Genomic DNA, 18,404 nt, shown 5'->3' on the forward strand with positions numbered 1-18,404 from the left:
TTGATAATTGTTTGGAACACAGTCACTCATGGATAAGACAACTAATTGTCTAATAATGTGACCAATAGATCACAAGTTTTGCTCACTACAAAGGCACTTCATTTTTCGACAATTACAAGGATAAACATTATTTCTTAGTTTGCTAATAGAACACAAACATTGATATTCTAAAGATTTTGGGAATAGGGGAGATTTGACAACATTTTAACACTTACAAATAATGATGTAGCTTATTGTTTTCCTCTTCAAATCATGCTTTTATATAGGTGCTTGAAGAATGTAGTTGTTGGAATCCTTTTTCTGGTTGTTGAGTAACTTTGAACTTATTTTGAATATCTTTATCTTTCTTATATCATCCGATGAGTTTGATCGTTAAGAAATACTGAATGTGCTTCATGCGACATTAATTTTTCTTATATTCTTCACACAACATCTTTGATAGTTGAGAGTACTTATCTCCCTAGGTTGCACATGTGTATTGGGTAGATCACTGACCCATAATTGACATATGCACGTGTCAAGATAGTTAGTGAACATTACAGGTTTATTCTTATATCTAAAAAATCTTTGATGTAGACTTGACTTTGACACGAATCAACTTAGTGAGAGATGGTGAAAACATTCCCTATAACACAATATTAAGTTTTGAAAACATTTTTTATATTTACCTTAACCTACAATTTGTTTGCACTTATCTTCTGAAATGCTTATCAAATAAGATGGAAAAATTACAAAGTGTGTGTTAGACCAAACACTTCCATTTTGCATTATTTATTTTTTTATACAACGCCATATGAGACACAACTTCTTCATATTTCATACCTTCCCCGTATGCATTTTAAAAAAAAAAACCTATACAAAAGGATTACACTATACACCCAGGATCAAATAAATGAAACTAACTCCGTCAAAAGAAATAAAATAACTAATCTCCACAAAAGGAACTAGCTTCTACATCACCATGTGAAGTCCGTTTGTCATATAAGCCTCTATTTAATATCACATTGTTTTAATGTACTAAAAACTCTTTTTCCTACGGTCTTTTCCACTCAAACATATTTTTTTTTTCCATGCCAACCTCACAAATTTATGTATCTCTAAGTTTTCTTTTATATATAATATAGTGATGAATTGATATTAATATGCTAAATAAAAATGATGATATATTATCATATATATATATTAATATTAAGAAAAAAATCATAAAATTTTATTTTATTTATGTAGTTGTATTTTTCTTAAAATTATAAGTAAATATATAAATTTATGTAGAATTAAAATTATGATTAAAATATTAAAAAAACTTGAACCATATTAAAATACTTTTTACGTTTTATTATCATTATATAACTTATATTTATGGTTAAATGTTATATATATACACTCAATTTATCATCACAAAATTACTCAATTTAAAAAAAAATACTAATTTTTTAAAACTTTGTATTGTTGGCTCCTCTACTCGTAGGGAATAATCTGTGAACCCACAAAAAAGTCACATCTTTATTTAATCCCACCAAAGAAGGAAAACTATTATACTTAAAAGAAGTTGGGTTATAACCTGAGAAGGATAGATAGATTCTGGTTTTATTTAAAATTTCTACAAATCACACAAAAAATTATAATTTTATTATCATTATTATTAAAAATTCAATTCTGTTTTGATTGATTCACGATCAGATCTCAGGGATGGTTGCAATTGTTTGATGTAGTCGAAGAAATGACGACGATTCGCATTCTGTGAACCTTGTGCCACTTTTTGGATTCGATGGCGTCCTCCAGCTCTAGCAAGAAGATCCACTTTGATACCACTGACGATGAACTCACCGAACATGAAGAAGAAGAGCCAGAAGTAAGTGTTTCTTTTCATCGCAAAAAATTACCGAATCTAAATTACTTTTGGTCCTCAATTTGAATCGGATTTAGACGTGCTGATTGGTTTCGGTGTTGATAAATTCCCAGGTCGAGCACTTTGATGACTTCACTGTCGCTTCTTCGTGGGAACGGTGTGTCTCTGCGTATCGCTGATAATTAATTCACATTGTCGTGTGTGTGCTCTTCGAATGCGTAGATAGAAGATGCGATTAGTTTTACTTAAACTTAATTTAAGTTTTGTTTCGTGTTTTGTAGGTTTATTTCTGAAATAGAGGCAGTTTTACGGGTATGGATGTCTAATGCACCGAATAATTTATTGGTAAGCGTTGGAAATAACAGAAACTGGCATAATTGGAATGCTGTTGGTGTCAAATGAATCTTGCTATACAAGTGCACATGTTTGTTTGTGATATGATATGGTTTCTTCAATTATATTTTTGCTATGGTGTTTAAGGAATGACATGGTGTTGATGGAGGGTTTTGTGTTGTTTTTGAAGTTGCATTATTCTTTTGCTGTTGGAAAATGAAAATGTATGTCATTTTTGTTTTGGATCGGAATGGCATCTTTATTTATTTTTTTCCCCAGGAAAAAGGTGCAGTTCTCTTGGAGGATTCCGGTAATTTGTACAAGGTGAAATCTGAAATGAAGTATGCCATGAAAAGTTACTGCATGGAGTTCTATTTCAAGACTGACCCTGATGGTAATTTTTTCTGGCGGTGGGGTTGGGTAGCAATGTCTACTAGGTTGATGTTTAGGCTGAGGAAAGTGTTTTTTTAATCTATTATTTTTATCTAGTTGATGCAGGAAAACTTGCAGACTGGAACTTCGATTTGCATGATCTGCAGTTATGCTTTGGCGTAAAGGAGTTTTTGGTATGTTTAATGCTGCTTCTTTCCTTTCACTGGAATTTTATTGGTTCTACTAAAGATAAGGAAACACTACTTTACATGTATTTATTTCACTAGGTAATTGCTCCTCAGAGTGCAAGTGGTGTGGTTCTTGATGCTCCAGAGGCTAGCAAGCTCTTGAGTGCTGTTGCAATTGCTTTGTCTAATTGTTCAAGGTAATCATTGTTCATTGCTCTTTAACACTTAATGAGTGGTGAAACTTTAGAATAAGTAATGTGTGCCATATTTATATTGCATTTTTATGTATGATATTTGCATGTGATAACTACTCAGCTTGTTTCACATTAATATTTGGGTTTGTGTTGTCTCTCGTTTTGTAGTACAGAAGTTACTTTGTCATGGGATTAAATTTTACAGGGTTTAAATAGAATTTGTTAAATATCCAGTTTAGTTTTGGTAATTTAAAGTGGAGATCTGCTTTCTCATGACGTTGGTTTCATAGTTTATGGCCAGCATTTGTTCCAGTTCATGATCCATCACGGAAAGCTTATATTGGAATTCAAAGCATGGGCACTGTATTTACTAGAAGATTCGAAGCAGATCGAATTGGTAGTCAGGTTTCAATAAAACTCATGCATTTGGAGGGGCTGTACGAGTTATTTGTATCTAAGTTTGTGAGTTTCTCTCCCATGTTCAATTTAATATCTATTTGATTTTGCGAAGTTGGAACACTTCCATTTTTAATTTGGCATTCCCTTCCTGCTTTGTGCTTCTATACTTTGCTCTCTTATTTGTAACTGAGGCAGATGCATTTAGTGCTCTGGTACAAGTGTTTTTTTTTTTGGTACAAGTGGTTTACCATTTAGTCTAACCTCTTCCCTAAGGGGATGGATATTGTGAATTGAAATAAGTGATTGGTTACATGAATGAATAATCATTCAGTAAGAAGGATAAGAAAATGGACTCAACTTAGGAGAAATACCATAGGTGCTTTTGGTATTGTTTAATCAAAATTGGAATTCCAGTTTAGATGTCAGCGTGGATTACCGAGATGAAACTCTGCTTTTGATTGGAGAACAACATAAAAAATACCCATGGTATTGAATATAAGCTTTGTTTCTATTCAACAGTTTTCTAAAGTGATGTTTTTCTTACATTAATATTTGGAAAAAAGAATTGGCAATTCTTTTGAGCTTTCTGAGAAAATTATATGTGTGATTTGTTCTTTTTTTTTCCTTTTATATGTTCTGGCTTACTTCGCAAAATATGTTGATTGAACACTTTGCATACACAATAACCTCCATTGATTTGTCTTATAGCCAGCAGTTCTATGTAAATTTTTGATTTCATGTCTGCACTGTTCTTCTATCTTTCACTTGTAATGATTAATTTCCATTTGCTACTGAAGGCCTACTCCACAATGGATCTGTCTGTTCATAATTTCAAAGTTCGATTTGCGATGAAGCTGACATTCAGAACACTTCCATATGATGACGACAATATGAAAGTTGCCAAAATTAGCAAATCTGGAGAAAGTACTGATGAAATGTCCAATGGGATGCAGTGGGATGATGATTGTTCTTGGAGTGAGTGGTATTCTGCAGAAGATCCTGTTAAAGGTAATTCTAGGATGTAGGGTCTTGTAGGTAAAAATATCTATGGCTTCTTGATTGGATGCTTTCATTAGAGGTAGTGAATTTGATACTTACACATTCACAAAAAGGGTTTTACTGTATAATGATTCTTCCATGTGCAAAGAATTACATATGGGACTTTAGAGCCGAAACACCTGGGTTTTTCAGAGATTCAATATACTATAAATATGCCTTAAACAGAATCTGTATAGGCTAAAAATCCGTCCTAAATAGAGCTTATAAATTTGATAATTCTCATCTTATAAACCGATTTTTGTGGTGTTGAATTAAGTTCTAAAACCCAAACTCTAAGAGTATCTGCAATAATATATATATATATATATATATATATATATATATATATATATATATATATATATATATAGTAATAATATAGGATTTTTTCTTCTACCTACTTTCCCTTACAAAATGATAATATATTATTTGCTTTTATACTATTCTTTTTTTGATCATTATACTATTGCTGCCACCATTACTATGAAGAGAGATTTTAAAGGAATTACTCATCATCCTCACCCTTTATTTTCTTTTAATCTAATGGTTCTGAAGAACAACTCATTTTTTACTGTTAGATTAAAAGAAAATAAAAGGTGAGGATGGAGAGTGACTTGTTTAGATTTACTTTTAAAGTAACTTATTTCTCCTCAATGATGATAATAATAATATATTATTATTATAATCATGATTATAGTAATAATATATATATATATATATACAATAATATATTCATATTATAATATAGACTTTATACAGTTAATATGGTATAATATTTTCATATATTTAATAATTTATTTTTACATTATAATATGTGAAAGTAATATATGACATAAATATAATATAATATGTGTGTGTCTGTGTATATTATAAAAGGGGATTTTTCTTTCATCCACTTTCTTGTTTAACATTTTCACCTATTTTACATGTTCTTTTTTGCACATTTCCCTGCTTATTTAAATTTTTTTACATCCATTTCTATGGTTTTTTCCTTTCACTTTTTACATCTTTTTTTTTTCTGTCCATTTTTTCACCCATTGAATAAATTTCTGTCTAAACTTTTCTCTTTTCTGTTCATTTGAATTTTGTTCTCATTTGTTTTTTTCTCCTATTTTCATGGGTTTTTCCATTTATTTGTTCTTGCCCATACTCATTTACATATTTTCCGGTCCATTTGCATGGTTTTTTTGGCATAACTGAATAGTTTTTCTTACTTTTTTTCTGTGTATTTGCATTTGTCCCTTAGAGAAGTTTGTTTGGTGACTAGATTATTTTTGGGTGCTTTTATTCTAGATTTTGTCTTTTTGAGTAATAAAACCTCTCCAAGTTTCATTATTTTCATGAAGTTCTCTGATCTGATGTCAATGTCAGTTCTATTTAATTTACTCTTAGGATGCATGCAGGTTTTGAACTGATTGCAATATGGTCAGAGAAGATGGTTGAAAGTTCCATGGAAATGGCTGAACTGGAAAATGCTTCACCTCATGAAGCTGAGAAGTGGTTGATCTCTCTAAGGTTTACTCCAAATTTGAAGTTGTTTATACAGAAACCAAATTTATCATGAACAATTGCTGCTTATTTTATTAATTAATATCTGTTGCTCAAAATGTTTAATAAATAATATTCAGGTTCAATGTGGTTCGAATTACTGGTCAATTTACAACTGGCCAGAATTTCGTTTTCATCAGCATGCTTATAACACTTAAGAATCTTTTGGTATACTTCAATGTTTTGGTGACTACGGATTATTTTGAGAAAATAGGGCAGACTCGGGCTTTTACAAAAAAGCTATTTAGGCCTATTTAGTCAACCTTTTTAAGTAAATATGAATAATAATTTTTTGTTTGTATTATTATTATGTTAAATTTGTTATATGTATTAAAATTGTATAATATTTTTTAATTATTAAACATGATGACCTACTCCATAAAAGGTCAAACTCATAAAGACTATAGGAAGATTTTTAAATGAGTAATTTATTTTGTTGTAATGTATATAGATAATTATATATAACAAAGTCAACTATGCATATACTACATAATAATATGTGAAAATTGAAATTATTAATGAGCCTATTTAGGCTAATAATACAATAATTTCACTAGCCTTTCAAAAGCTTTTAAAAAAACAGTTTTAAACAGGTTTATAGGTCAGGTCAGACTTTCATGGAAGTCTAGCTCGACCCTTAAAAAAAAGGCCTATAACAGGTAATATGCTAGATTCATACTTTATTTTTTAAAGAAGGTCAGGCCCAGGGCTACTCAAGCTCGACCTATTTCCACTCCTACTAGCAATATTTAATAGATAGATTTAATTTGTTATTTATTTTAGGTCAATTACTTCCAAAACTCTGTCAAATATTGACTTCTTATGCTTTTAAATAATTAGCAAAAATTTAATATTGTGGTCTTATTTTTTATGCATAGACTTGAAGAAGGTTCCAGTGGGAGTGGGAATCCGGTTGGATTCGCTTCTCAGTTGCGTTTTCTGGTTGATGCATTGCAAATGTCATTTGAGGCACAATTTATGGAAGATTTTGTTTCAGGTTCGAATTTGTTTTGGTGCATTCTATGGTATAGTTCACTTCTTCATGCAGGCTTGTGTTTCAAGGTTAGTAGTGCATTTTGGCATATGGTTTCATTATTTTCCCTTTTTCTGGCCCTTTGTAGTTGAAAATTCAGGTTCTGATAATATAAAATCGGCAATGGTCGTACCTTCACCAACCGTTAGAGATCGTGTGCTGAAAGAATTGTTTATTGATGGTATGTAGCTCTTCCTCCTTTATTTGCCTTCCATTTTGGGTAAATACTCAAGTACTTGCGCTGTTATTATTTCATCAATTGATGACCACCAGCCTACTTCATATAAGACTTGGTCAGTCTTTTCCCGAGTTTGCTTTTGGGATTTCTTTTGGCACAGTCTTTCCTAATATGGTATCAAAACCTATTTTGTCATGCTATTGGGCTTCTAATAGATGTGTCATTCTACAAGCTTCATGGTATAGCTGTTCTAGTCTTGGGCATGGAGGGGTGTATTAAAATGTCCCACAATAGTCAGGTATATTAAGGGTATGTAGTTCTTCCTCCTTTATTTTGTCTTCCATTTTGGGTAAATAATCAAGTACTTACGCTGTTGTTAATTTATCAATTTTTAAAAATATGAGCCGCCTACTAATAAAACTTGGTCAGTCTTCTCTCGAGTTTTCTTTTGGGATTGATATAGGCACAATCTTTTTCTAATATGGTATCAAAACCCATCTTGTGAAGATGTCGGGCTTCTCATACATGTGTCATTCTACAAACTTCATGCTATAGCTGTCTAGTCTTGGGCATCATGGGGTGTATTAAGATGTTTCTCAATAGTTAGGAATATTAGGATAGTACTCCTTACCAGAATTGATTAATCCTCCCCCCTCCTAGTTGTTGGAATTAAGTTAGGCTCGGTCCATTAGGTTTTGTATCTACATCCAATCTATTATCAATGAATCTGCTAAAAGCAAGCTACTTTGGGACACTGAATGAAGAAATAGCCTCCAATGTAGTGTTAAATTTGATGTTGATACTTCACATTATTTACTATAATCAGTGATGTAATGTCTGCAGGTGTACAATTCTCAGATTTTGCTGATAGTGGACATAAGACTTCTCGAGCTATAAAAGGCGCACCTCTTGTTTCACTCTTTGCACAATTTTGCTTACATTCTCTATGGTTCGGCAACTGCAATATACGGGGTATTTGCCAATAGTAATTATGGTTTGTTTGTTGTATTACCTAAACCTAGTTAAGAGAGTAGGACTAAATTGTTCATCTATTAAGAATTTATTTTTTTAGATATCTCATTTGTATTACCCAATTTTGGTCTCTGTCAGCTATTGCTGTGCTATGGATAGAGTTTGTTCGGGAGGTTAGGTGGTGTTGGGAGGAGTCACAACTATTGCCCAGGATGCCAACTAATGGATCAATTGACCTGTCCACTTGTTTGATTAACCAGAAACTTCAGATGGTAATTTGTTTTTATCTATTAAGAATCTTTACTGAAATGTAGTCATTATGTGCTTGTTTGCTTTGTATATTTTATGTGGAAATTTATGTTAAAACATTAATTTTTTTTCTAGAACATTCTTAGTCCACTTTTTTTTATCGAAAATTAAAAATTCTTGACTCTGTTTCTTTGAGTTCTGATGAATTTTCTCTTAAATTTGTTAGTGTGTTGGTTACACAAATATAGTTGTTGATGATCTCATATGTACTTTGTTAGAAAATAGAAACAAAAATGCAGAATAGAAATTAAGATAAACAAGACTGGTATTATCACAAAAATGCCACTGCAGGGTAGTGAAAATACAACTCGAGGATCTCTCAAAGGGAGTCACCTCTCAACGCCTATTCATAGGATATGAAAATAACTACGTCCTCTTCTACATGTCTGCCACTTTTATAAAAACACCCATTCCACAAGGCTCACACGTGACAATGATAACTACCTCCAAATATAGGTCACCCTTTTCCCTGCTCCTCTCATGCATGCTCAACACCTTGGTCATAGTTGGTGTTGTGTGATTCATGTTACTGACCTCGCATAGAGCGATAAAGCTTTTGTTGTTGTGGAGTTGTACTGTTGTACCCCTAGATAAGTTATTATAAGAAAAGCTAGCAATATTTCAGTGAGCTCAGATGTTTTTGTCTTTATGTATTATATAGCACATATTGATAAAATTTATACATTTTCTGCTTTGTATTAGCTTGCAATATGCATTGAGAGGAAGTGCCAGATGAATGAAGACTATCAAGACTGTATTGGAAGTTTGGATCAAATAGATTCCATGAGTGAGGTCACAAACCAGTTTTTTCCCTCTTGGTTTTGGTTGTTAGATCAATTGTTGTATTACTGCACTTATTCTCTTTACAGTATTTTTTTCAATGGGTGTTAATAGGTCTTAATTGAATCACAGGATGAAAGTGTAGTTGGGGATGACTCATTCAATATACAGACACCCAGTGATGATTTTTCTGGGAAAGTTGACAGGTGAACTTAGCAAGTGAGAGCCTGCTCGGTTGTTATTGTCTGTATCTATCTTCTGACTGCTTATATAAACAACTCACTCTCTTATAGCCATTTCCTCCATTTTTTTTTGTCACCACTTTTTACTGGTCTTAGTTAAATTAATTTTTAAATTTCTATGTGCATATCCATATTTTGTTTATTTATATGTAACTAGAGTATATTGGTTAGATAAGGGGATGTGTTCCTTTTGTTTGTTTGATTTTAGAAGTTGATTTCTTCCTCTATATTATAATAGGGGGAATAGAGAGAGGTTTAGTTTTTATTTATTGGGCATGAAACCATTCTCTGGTCTTTCCAAGTGATAAGAAAAAAGTGGCTACTGTAACTAATTTAGATCCTTGTGAATTTATTTTGCTGGCATAGATAGATGAAAAATTCATCAACCTTGATGTTCCCTGAAAAAAGGAGGGAGGATCTCATTTGCTTAAAAAGCCAGTGATTTTAAACTTATGTTCATTTTATAAAGTAGCTCATTCTCTGTAATCTGTGCTGGTTTAGGACTCTAATTGGTTTAGGCTGACTGATGGATGACACATAATATAGCATTTTCGTTTTATACTAGTTTTAGTTAGTTCACATTTAATTGTCTGCCTTTAGTGATATTTGGGTTTTAGAATCTTTCACTCAAAGACCAGTTTGGCTTTGACCTGGGGGGATCAGATGGTCTATCCTTAGTTCTGGTACAGTGTCTTCAATCTTTTCGGGGCTCCTCTTTGGTTGTGTGCCTGCGCACTCTACTACTGGCCAACTGCTGGGTAGTGAAAACACAACTTCACTACTGCTTTTTCTGTGACAAATAATGCTATTAAGAATAATTATGGATTTGTACACTTGTACTTCAAGTCACAGTTGTATACTATAATATCCTTGGAAATGTTTCAAGTATTTTTCTAGCACAAATGGTGTCCAGTTCTATGTTAATGCTGCATTTTTTTCAACTACTAATGATTTATGCTGTTGTGGAAACAAAATTATAATGTTAGCAGAAAGCTCGAAGATGTGCATCTGTCAAATGACAAAGAAACTTCAGACTTGACCAGGAGAGGTTCTGCTGGTATTGTTGATTCTATGATGCTACTCAAGTCGCATCAAAGTATGCATGCCCCATACACACAGGTTGTGTTCTTGTATCCAAATAATATTTGGCATTGTCATTATGTCATATTAGTTCACCAATTTTTAATCATTTTTTTGCTATTTTACAGGAAGCACCACTTATGACAGAAGACATGCATGAGGAGAGGCTTAAGGCTGTTGAAGCCTTTGGTGATTCATTCGTAAGCTCAAACACATGCAATGCATATAATAATAGCAATCATGTGCCATAAAAGCTTAGAGCCTTAGACCACATAGATCTCATTTACATTTCACATAGGGGTAAATGAGAAAACAAGATGCATTGAACAATTAATTGAGGTTATATGTAAGGATTTGAATGGTGTAGCAGTATAAGTTGAGGAGTATAGTCTCTTAGTTGTTAACATTTTTGCTAAAAGTATAGTATCACTTTCCTATAAGAAGGCTGATATCTATCTTGACCCTGATATGTTCGTTTGATATTAAAGTTGTCCCATATTCTATGTGTGAAGTGAGATGTGGAAAAATTCTTTTTGGATAACTAAATCCTGTTACAGGTGGTTGACTAAGTAGAGTGAAAAGACCAAGCTGTAGAATGTTATGCATAGATATTGATGGCTGTATAAAGTATTCAGGGAACTAAGATGTGTAAAATTAAAATATGAATTACAGAAACAATATTGTGACATAGTGCTGTCTAGTTGGGCTTGGGTACGCACTCAAATACTTGAGGAGCTCATCCTCAAAAGCTAACACTATTAAAATGGGAGAACCAAATACTTAAATACTCCACCAAACATCTCATATTATTTGTTGTGGGACTTATACATCCCATAATACTTAAGTACCCAACAGATTATTTTTAAGGCTTTTCTTATTCTTTCCAAAGGCAACTCTGAAAGTTTTTTGGTACCATCTCCTTCCTTGAACTTTTTGAAGCTTCATTATCATCAGATTAATTTATGCATATTTCTGCTTGCAAATCTAGAACTAAAAAAAGGGGATGCAGCTGGAGTGATGTATGTTCTATACTTCTATTTCATATTTTACATCATTACTTAGCAATTCCTTTTTATTTTCAGAATTTCTCTGCTCAGCTGGAAAAGGATATCTTAACTTCAGGTAATAATTACATGTACTTTTGTTGATAATGGATAGTATATGTTTGTAATAACACTGGGTAGGCATTGATCATGTCTTGAGTTCTTCTGTTTTCTAAAAGAATACAGTTAATTCTGATTTCTGAGCATGTGATGTTAAAAAATAATTTAAAAATCACACATTTACTAGACGATCATGTGCACAATGCTTTCTAATTTGATGTACCTGCCTCATCAATATAACGGAATGATGTTTTCATTAATATAATTTTTCACTCATGAGGTTATGTTCACAATACCATACTCTTAGAATCTGGGTTTGGATCTAACTCAATCCCATAGAATTGACTCTTAATATGCTTGGTACCGCTAGTTCAGTTTACTCTGATCCAAATGGAACTGTATGTGTGTATGTGTATATAATGAAGTTTTTTATGCAAAAATTCTTCAATATAAGGATACATGATCTGACAGACCAAAAATCGCTTTGTTACTAGATATGTCAGCATTTAAGGCGGCAAATCCAGATGCTATCTTTGAAGATTTTATTCGGTGGCATTCACCTGGGGATTGGGAAGAGTATGATGACCCTGAGGAAAGTAAATCATCATCATCCAGTGCTCTTGACATTAAAAAGTCAAAAGATAGTTGGCCTCCACAAGGGAGGCTTTCAAAGAGAATGTCTGAACATGGAAATTTATGGAGAAAGCTCTGGAATAGTGCACCTGCTCTTCCTGCTTCTGAACAGAAACCTCTTCTTGATCCGAATAGGGAAGGAGAAAAAGTAAGTATTTTTCTAAAAGTTTGAATTTGTTTTGCTTTTTCTATTGTTATTCAGATTTTTGGCCACCTGGTAATTTATAGTAGAATAACATTATTTTTCTTACTTGGTTTCTCATATCGATGGGAGAGCTGAGCCATTTAAACTTGAAGCCATTGCTTTGTTTTCTCATTCTAGTGGATCTATCAGGAGGATCTTAATGATAATAGGAGCTGTACCCTAATAGTCTTATAGATTTTATCTTGATAAGTAATCGTTTCCCTCTTTTTTGTTTCTGAGGTGAATATGAAATATGTTGTGCTTTTAATGACAGCTAAATATGATGATCCTCTAAGGGATGGTCAAAACTTGAAATTTAAGTCAATTTGATGCAGCATCTAGATCCTAAAATCCAATATAATGAGAGGAGTGCTTCAGTTTTGAATAGGAGTGCCATGTCGGAGTCGCAGTTGATTTGTGACTCATGCTCCTGTGTCATTTGATGTACCTCTACGGACATTGGTAGAAATGACTGGGCATAAAAGTTATATCAGCTGAAAGGGTGCTGGTCTTCTAGTCAGCAAGCAGAATTTTTTTATTAGAAAATAAATCTTTGAAGAAAAGTCCACTTGTTCAAATTACCTTAACCAATTTTGTATCATCTTTTTCTCAACCGGTATCACCCCAATATCTCTTTGTCATGTTGTATCGTATCCTTTCTTGTGGTCATTATTAGTCACACATCCATGTTAACATTCTCATTTGTTACTCCCACATTTTTTTTCTTGTCACTCTAACCGACATTTATTATCAGAGAATATGGCTGATTGCATAAAAATATCATAATCTTTTTTGCTTATTAGGTTCTATGTGATCACAAATAATGCATGCATGCCTTCACCATTGTAACCCTTCAGTTGGTGTCCGACCTCATTAAGTTCATCATTTTATAATATTGATCCGTGGTATATTTAGAAACTTGTGATATGACATATTATCTCATTTTTACTTCCAAGTCATATTCCTCTTATTTTTTGCCATTGGTAATATATATTCCATCTTACTCTTATTCAAGTTAAAACCTTCTGATTCCGAATTCAATATAGTTAACTTCCTTTGATTCCTTATTCAAAACTGTATCTTCCGCAAAAATTATGTCCCTAGTAAACACATTCATAATCAATTTGAACAAGAAAGGACTCAAGATTTAGCTTTTTTTATGTAAGCATATCCTTGCAGAAAAGTACAACATTCTCTTACTCTTGGCACTCGGTCATAAGTTTTTTTCCAAGTTAATAATATCCAAAGGCAGGTCTCTTTCTTTGTTTTGATACATTTCCATGTACCCTCATAAAAGGTAAATGACTTTTGTTGTAGACCTTTCCATCAACGCAAGTTTTGAAAAATGCTCCAAACATTTATGTTTTTGGAAAAGCCTTCATGTCGTATATGTATATAGCTTCTCTCTGGGTTCTTCCAAAGGTCAGAACAAAAAGCAAGAACATGCAATACATTTTCTTGTCTTTGTTTTTTCTTTTTGAATTGAATTATTTTACTATGTTCTTTTGGGTAACGGGCAAAGGTCTACAACAAAGGGTTTCACGAGTCAGTGGCGTCATTTTCAGGTAGCTTTTGTGACAGCAAAATGGGATAAGAATGCTTTATTTGTGTACACGCACATCAATAACTTGTATTTTTGTTTGTGCTTTGCATAGGATAGATGTTTATTTTTTGTATAATTAAAATTGATAACTAAATAGCTTTGAATATATATTATATTTCTAAAGTTATAATAAAGATATACAATACATGCATATTTATCTGATTTCGTGGGTCATTGCAATTAAAGTTTATACAAGAAAATTTACTTTGGAATGCAGGTCCTAGTGGGTTAACTGGATGCCCTTCAACACATATAAGTGATTAAAGTACCAAGGAAAATGTGTGGTTTAATGGAAAAAGTGCTCACATAGCTAAAGCCTTGAACTAGGGTTATTTGGTGAATTGAGGGCCATGCATGCAAGACAGATGAACGTTTAAATTATTATTGTTCTCTTGTAACATTTTCTTGTGATCAAATAATCAAATTAGTTTGTTTTTTTTTCAAATGAAATTGCTGCTGTATATTCATGTAAAGAATAAATAGATTACTACATAGTAAGTATATGGATTGCTTGAGATATGCTGTTCACTGTGTGTATTGTGTGCTATAATTTTTATACTCTCAATTTTCCAGGTCCTTCATTACCTTGAAACTCTACAACCACATGAATTGCTTGAGCAAATGGTGTGTACTGCCTTTAGAGCAGCTGCCGACACACTAAATCAGACCAGTTATGGAGAACTGAAACAGATGGAGACTGAGATGCAGCAACTTTATCTTACAATGACATCTGCTTTGAGGCCTTTGCAAGGTATCTATTTAATTTTCTCTTGATTGGAAAAGAATAATAATTTTTAATACATTTACAATGTTGCAGTAAATCGTTTGTCTGGAGATAGTGAGACTATTGAAGACTTAAGACGACTAACTGGTACTCATGAACGAGTCGAGAAGTTATTCACTCTTGCAGCTTCCCTTCACCGTAAGCTTTTAAAAGCACCACGCCTCTCCAGAGAAATTTTCAGCGATTACTACAATTTTTATGTTCAAACAACGGCAAAGGGTTTCACAGAGGACATTGGTGAAAAGGTGAGAGATGCTTGCAATATATGCCTGAAATACCCTTGTTGATTTGGGTAATATCCCAATCTTTCTTAGCATTGAACTGACATGCATTTCCACTATCTTTCGTGCTATCTTTACGTAGGAGTTTGACAAGAAACACGAAGTAAGGGACCTTGAGAGGGAAGTGTTGTCAAATATGTTTGTTCTTCCTACTGCTAACCAATCTTGGAGAAAAGTTTTGAGCATGGGAAATCTTCTTAATGGCCATGAACCAATCGTCCGGGAGATTATTTTTTCGCTGCGTGATAAAGTGAATAATGGTAATCACTATGCAGCTCCTAGTGGTAGTGTTTCTCAACAAGAAATTCAAACTTACAGAATGTATATATGTGGGACGTCTAATGACCTACGTGTATCACTTTCTGTTGTCTCGTGTGATTAATTTATGGTGTTTACTTACTACAAGTTTTTATTTTTAGGAATTAGTCACATATGGCATCTGTCCTATAATTAAATCGTTGCTAAACCTCCTCCCAAAAATTGAATCCTGCCCTAAATTGGAATGAGGTTGTTGGTTGAATTCTAAGACAGAGGGATCAAAATGTAATTGAAACTTTACCAATAATTCAATTTAAACAAATAAATAAATAATCCATTTCTACTCATCTATTAGTTTTAAACTATTTATTTAATCAGTTTTAGTAGTTCAGTAATCTAGAAACACTTTTAAATAACATTTAGACAAAACTAAAAAATAAACTTAATATCAAAATCAAACATCATTACATGATTTTTCAACTATTTTAAGGCCAAGTTATATGAGACTTCTGATATGCGGATATCATGTGTTGCTTTCAAACTTGCATTAGTAAATTGCAAATATTCCATTTTATCCACACATTACACAAATACAAATTTACAAGTTGTAAAATTTGATCATTTATCATAAAGTAAGTGACTTTGATCTGGTAAATGTATGTGTTAGTTGTGGGAATAAAACCATACAATTGATGAACATCAATAGAATAAAACCTTAGGCAATATGAACTGTGATTGAAATTGAAGAGCAGTTGTCACATTAGACCTCAATCATCAGTAAGTTAAGATGTTATTTACAATTGCTTTACAAAATAAACACTCTTTACAATTACTTAAGATGTTATTTCATTGCTTTAAAAATTTATGTAAGATTTGATTTACAATCATAAATCCTTAACTTATTATTTTTTATTTTCATTAACGTGTCCCATCCTAGATTTATTTTTTCATTGTCTTATATGTTTAAAAATTCTTACAAAAACATTGGTTGATGATTTAACCTTTCAGCTCATTCTAACTTTTAACATTGTTTAGAAAACAGATTGCATTTATTGGACTAAAATGTTAATGAATGGGTCAAGTGTCTATTCTAAATAGATCACAAAATTAGCTCCAAACAAAAACCAATCAAAGAACAAAAATCAATAACATTGCTAAAAAAATTGGCAAAACATATGGAAAAAGTTATTTTTTACATCATTCATAAATTACTTCTAACTTTACAACTGTTTTTTCTAATAAAATGTCATATTATGATAAAATGTTTTTTTTTTCAATTGTGAAGGGAATATAGAATATAAAATAGAGTATCAACATATAATGCCATATTCACAGGGTCAATATCTTTTTTAACGTATAGTTATTTTTTATTCTTTTTAGTGACAAATAAAAAATCAACCTATAGTATTTTTTTTATCATTTTATAAATATTGTTATTTATTGTCCAAATTTAATATATTATTACTATTATTATTGTTTCTATGGTTTTTCTCTCTCACTCCAAAGACCAAAACAATCAATTTAATGCTCCCTTTCCCCCTTTTCTTCTTCTCTCTCTCTCTCTCTCTCTTTTTCTTTCTTACTCATGAAAAAGAAAACAAAAGCCAGAAATTCTATCCCATGAAAACATCAACCTCAAACCTTGATCACACTCTCATTCATTCACACTCACCAAAAACAAAACTCTTTTCTTTCACTTCCCCATACACCAAAACAAAACCAAAAACCACACTCACCTAAAAAAAATACTCAAATCACACCCATCAAAATTCAACCAACCTCATCACACTGTTCCACAAGCTCTTCATCATGGACTCATCATCACAAGGAGCACAACCCCAACCACCCTCCACCACAGAACCTCCTCCATCATCATCATCCACAGCTCCACCACAATCTCAATCATCACCTGTACCACCACCAAGCCGCTATGAATCCCAGAAGCGTCGAGACTGGAACACCTTCTTCCAGTACCTGCACAACCACAAGCCCCCATTGACCTTAGCACGGTGCAGTGGAGCTCACGTCATTGAATTCTTGAAGTACTTGGACCAGTTCGGCAAAACCAAGGTCCACATATCCGAGTGTCCATATTTCGGACACCCGAACCCTCCGGCATCCTGCCCCTGCCCTCTCAAGCAAGCATGGGGCAGCCTTGATGCTCTCATCGGCCGACTCAGGGCGGCGTACGAAGAAAACGGTGGCCGTTCTGAGTGTAATCCGTTTGGCGCCAAGGCTGTGATGATTTACCTGAAGGAGGTGAAAGAGGGTCAGGCCAAAGCTAGAGGGGTCCCCTACGAGAAGAAGAAGCGAAAGAGGACCACCACGAAAGTTTCTAAGGTGAGTCATAGTGGTGGTGGTGATAGTAGTAGTATAGTTCTTCCAGTGAGCGACAACAATGATAGTAGCCTTGGTGTTGATGCTGCTTCTAGTGCTAGTTTACCTTCTTCAACAACAACCACAACCACACCATAGTTTCAATCTTTATTTTTTCTTTTTACCATTTTTTAGGGTTACTTACCACTACACTACCTATATTTAGTTTTCTAAGAAAATCAATTCTGATCACACGGCTTATAGTTAAGTCAAGTTGCATACTATATATATTATCATGGTTTTCCATCAACCAAATTTAGGTGTAAATATTCGCAATCATTCTTCATATCCTTGTTGTATTTCACATGGCCCTTCATCATTAGGTTTCTTCTCATTTGAGTATATTGTTTTTGGAAGAAAAGGGTACTTAATGCTTATGTTAAGATTTAAACTCAAATGAATCCATTGTAGTGGAGCTAAGAGCTTTCATTTTCATGAATTTGGACTCATAATTTCATGGTTCCTTTGTGGGGTTACTGTTGGAGAGTAAAGGAGAGAGCTCAAAGACTGGTGGTACATTTTTTTTCTTCACAGTATATATTCCTATGATGCCATTAAGGAAACTAGCAAGCACATCGACCCTCTTTGTTTGAAATGACCTTTCCTTTTTGTCTTGACCTGGTGAAGCTCCATCAGTGGTGTATACATAACAGATTTGAACATTTTG

The 18,404-nt window shown here is 33.0% G+C and overlaps 2 protein-coding genes across 11 annotated transcripts; both read left to right on the top strand.

Annotated features, from left to right (window-relative positions):
* Positions 1–1,402: 1,402 nt before the first annotated feature.
* LOC137831514 (Rab3 GTPase-activating protein catalytic protein) lies at positions 1,403–15,502 on the top strand. Of its 10 annotated transcripts, none has more exons than XR_016521413.1 (22): positions 1,403–1,852; positions 1,963–2,006; positions 2,131–2,194; positions 2,462–2,576; positions 2,672–2,748; positions 2,842–2,939; positions 3,227–3,398; positions 4,133–4,343; positions 5,777–5,888; positions 6,800–6,918; positions 7,043–7,135; positions 7,976–8,104; positions 8,243–8,376; positions 9,116–9,205; positions 9,326–9,412; positions 10,425–10,554; positions 10,644–10,715; positions 11,598–11,637; positions 12,113–12,399; positions 14,256–14,789; positions 14,856–15,067; positions 15,186–15,502. XR_016521413.1 is itself a non-coding variant. In XM_068639222.2 (22 exons), exons 1-22 carry the CDS (start codon positions 1,769–1,771, stop codon positions 15,483–15,485), a joined length of 2,835 nt encoding a protein of 944 aa, XP_068495323.1. In that variant the 5' UTR covers positions 1,403–1,768; the 3' UTR covers positions 15,486–15,502. The 10 variants fall into 10 exon arrangements, 5 of the variants coding, with proteins under 5 accessions (XP_068495323.1, XP_090159357.1, XP_090159358.1 ...); XR_016521412.1 differs by having other exon boundaries at positions 14,612–14,789; XR_016521410.1 differs by having other exon boundaries at positions 9,326–9,399.
* A 1,347-nt stretch (positions 15,503–16,849) lies between these two features.
* LOC137831515 (protein LIGHT-DEPENDENT SHORT HYPOCOTYLS 5) lies at positions 16,850–18,176 on the top strand. Its single transcript, XM_068639225.2, has one exon. It carries the CDS (start codon positions 17,171–17,173, stop codon positions 17,834–17,836), a length of 666 nt encoding a protein of 221 aa, XP_068495326.1. The 5' UTR covers positions 16,850–17,170; the 3' UTR covers positions 17,837–18,176.
* The last annotated feature ends 228 nt before the right edge of the window (positions 18,177–18,404 follow it).

The sequence above is a fragment of the Phaseolus vulgaris genome, chromosome 6 (genome assembly GCF_051622355.1).
Source record: "Phaseolus vulgaris cultivar YP4 chromosome 6, ASM5162235v1, whole genome shotgun sequence".
NCBI lineage: Eukaryota > Viridiplantae > Streptophyta > Magnoliopsida > Fabales > Fabaceae > Phaseolus > Phaseolus vulgaris.

Coding starts and splice junctions, on each gene's coding strand:
- LOC137831515 (XM_068639225.2), top strand. CDS start 17,171: ATGGACTCATCATCACAAGGAGCACAACCCCAACCACCCTCCACCACA.
- LOC137831514 (XM_068639222.2), top strand. CDS start 1,769: ATGGCGTCCTCCAGCTCTAGCAAGAAGATCCACTTTGATACCACTGAC. Junction 2,195..2,461: donor ATGCACCGAATAATTTATTG/GTAAGCGTTGGA, acceptor TTTTTTCCCCAG/GAAAAAGGTGCAGTTCTCTT. Junction 9,206..9,325: donor AAATAGATTCCATGAGTGAG/GTCACAAACCAG, acceptor ATTGAATCACAG/GATGAAAGTGTAGTTGGGGA.